The sequence below is a fragment of the Lipotes vexillifer genome, unplaced genomic scaffold (assembly GCF_000442215.2).
Source record: "Lipotes vexillifer unplaced genomic scaffold, Lipotes_vexillifer_v1.1 scaffold690, whole genome shotgun sequence".
NCBI lineage: Eukaryota > Metazoa > Chordata > Mammalia > Artiodactyla > Lipotidae > Lipotes > Lipotes vexillifer.
Window position 1 is genome coordinate 584844 of NW_006798376.1, and position 1272 is coordinate 586115.

At 37.5% G+C, this 1272-nt stretch overlaps 1 protein-coding gene across 1 annotated transcript in view; it reads left to right on the forward strand.

The window, feature by feature from the left end:
* MBL2 (mannose binding lectin 2) overlaps nucleotides 1–834 on the forward strand; it is a 3337-nt gene extending 2503 nt beyond the window's left edge. The window contains 2 exon segments of the mRNA XM_007470316.1: nucleotides 465–560; nucleotides 563–834. Coding sequence (XP_007470378.1) covers nucleotides 465–560; nucleotides 563–834 — 368 coding nt within the window.
* Nucleotides 835–1272: the final 438 nt, after the last annotated feature.

The following is a 1272-nucleotide window of genomic DNA, read 5'->3' on the forward strand; positions in this document are numbered from 1 at the left end:
CTTTCCCTTTGTTATGCTGTTGCTGAGAACTGGCAATGAGGCTAACCTGTTTCCTGGCCTAGGACAAATATTCTCAGACATTTAAATTTATTTTTAAGTTAATATTGGGGTAAAACTTAGAATTCCAATTATATGTATTCTAGAACTCTGGTCCAAAAAGACAAAGGCTTTTGTTCCATTCTGTTTCTTCAGATTAGGGCTGCTAGATTTAACAAAGAAAAATATAGGACACCCAGTTAAACTTGAATTTCAGGTAAACAACAACTAATATTTTTTTAGTATAAGTATGTCCTAAAAATTGCATGTGATACACTTATACTAAAATATTTCATTGTTTATAAGTCAAATATAACTGGACATATTGTATTTTATGTGGCAACTCTACTGTTGAAGGCTTTGTCCAGAAAAATATCTTGAGCTGGATTTAGAGACAAGCCAGTGTCACCTATATTTTCCCATTTTAGGGCTGATCTTCTCTTTGGGCAAAAAAGGTGGGAAAAAGTTTTATTTTACCAATGGTGAAAAGATGACCTTTGATGAAGTGAAGACTCTGTGTGCCCAGAAGCCTCTGTGGCCATTCCTACTAATGCTGAAGAAAACAAGGCCATCCAGGATATAGCCAGTGGAGGGGCCTTCCTGGGCATCACAGATGAGGAGACTGATGGCCAGTCTGTGAATCTGACTGGAAAGAGGGTGACCTACCAAAATTGGCATGATGGTGAGCCCAATAATGCTGGTTCTGAGGAACATTGTGTGTTGAACATTGTGTGTGTCACATGGAATGACATCACCTGTTCTGCCTCCTTTTTGGCTGTCTGTGAATACTCTGCCTGAGGGAGCATGACCCTCAGGCCCTCCTGTCCCTTTGCTCATCTCACAGGTCAACAGTCTGGTTTGAAAGATAAATCTATATCAATTTCCCATACCCAGTATTGAGTTGCCCCTTTGAGGGGAATCAGAGACAATGAGAAGAATGGATTGAGAATGATGAGATGTGGGAGTGAAAAGTGAGAAGAGACTGATAGTGGCCTAAGAGTTTCTGGTTCAGACCCATTCACTAATAATAATCACTAACAACAATAACTACAAAATAATAATAGTAATAATAGCAGCAGCAGTACTAGTAGTACTAAGAAGAAATTTTTAAATGTTTACTATAAGTTAGGCCCTACATTATGTGTAATACATTAATTATCTAATTTAATTAGGCTGCTAATTTTTGTTTGAGTAGTGTTATCTAAGGTACAAAACTAAAACGGATTTATTTTTCCC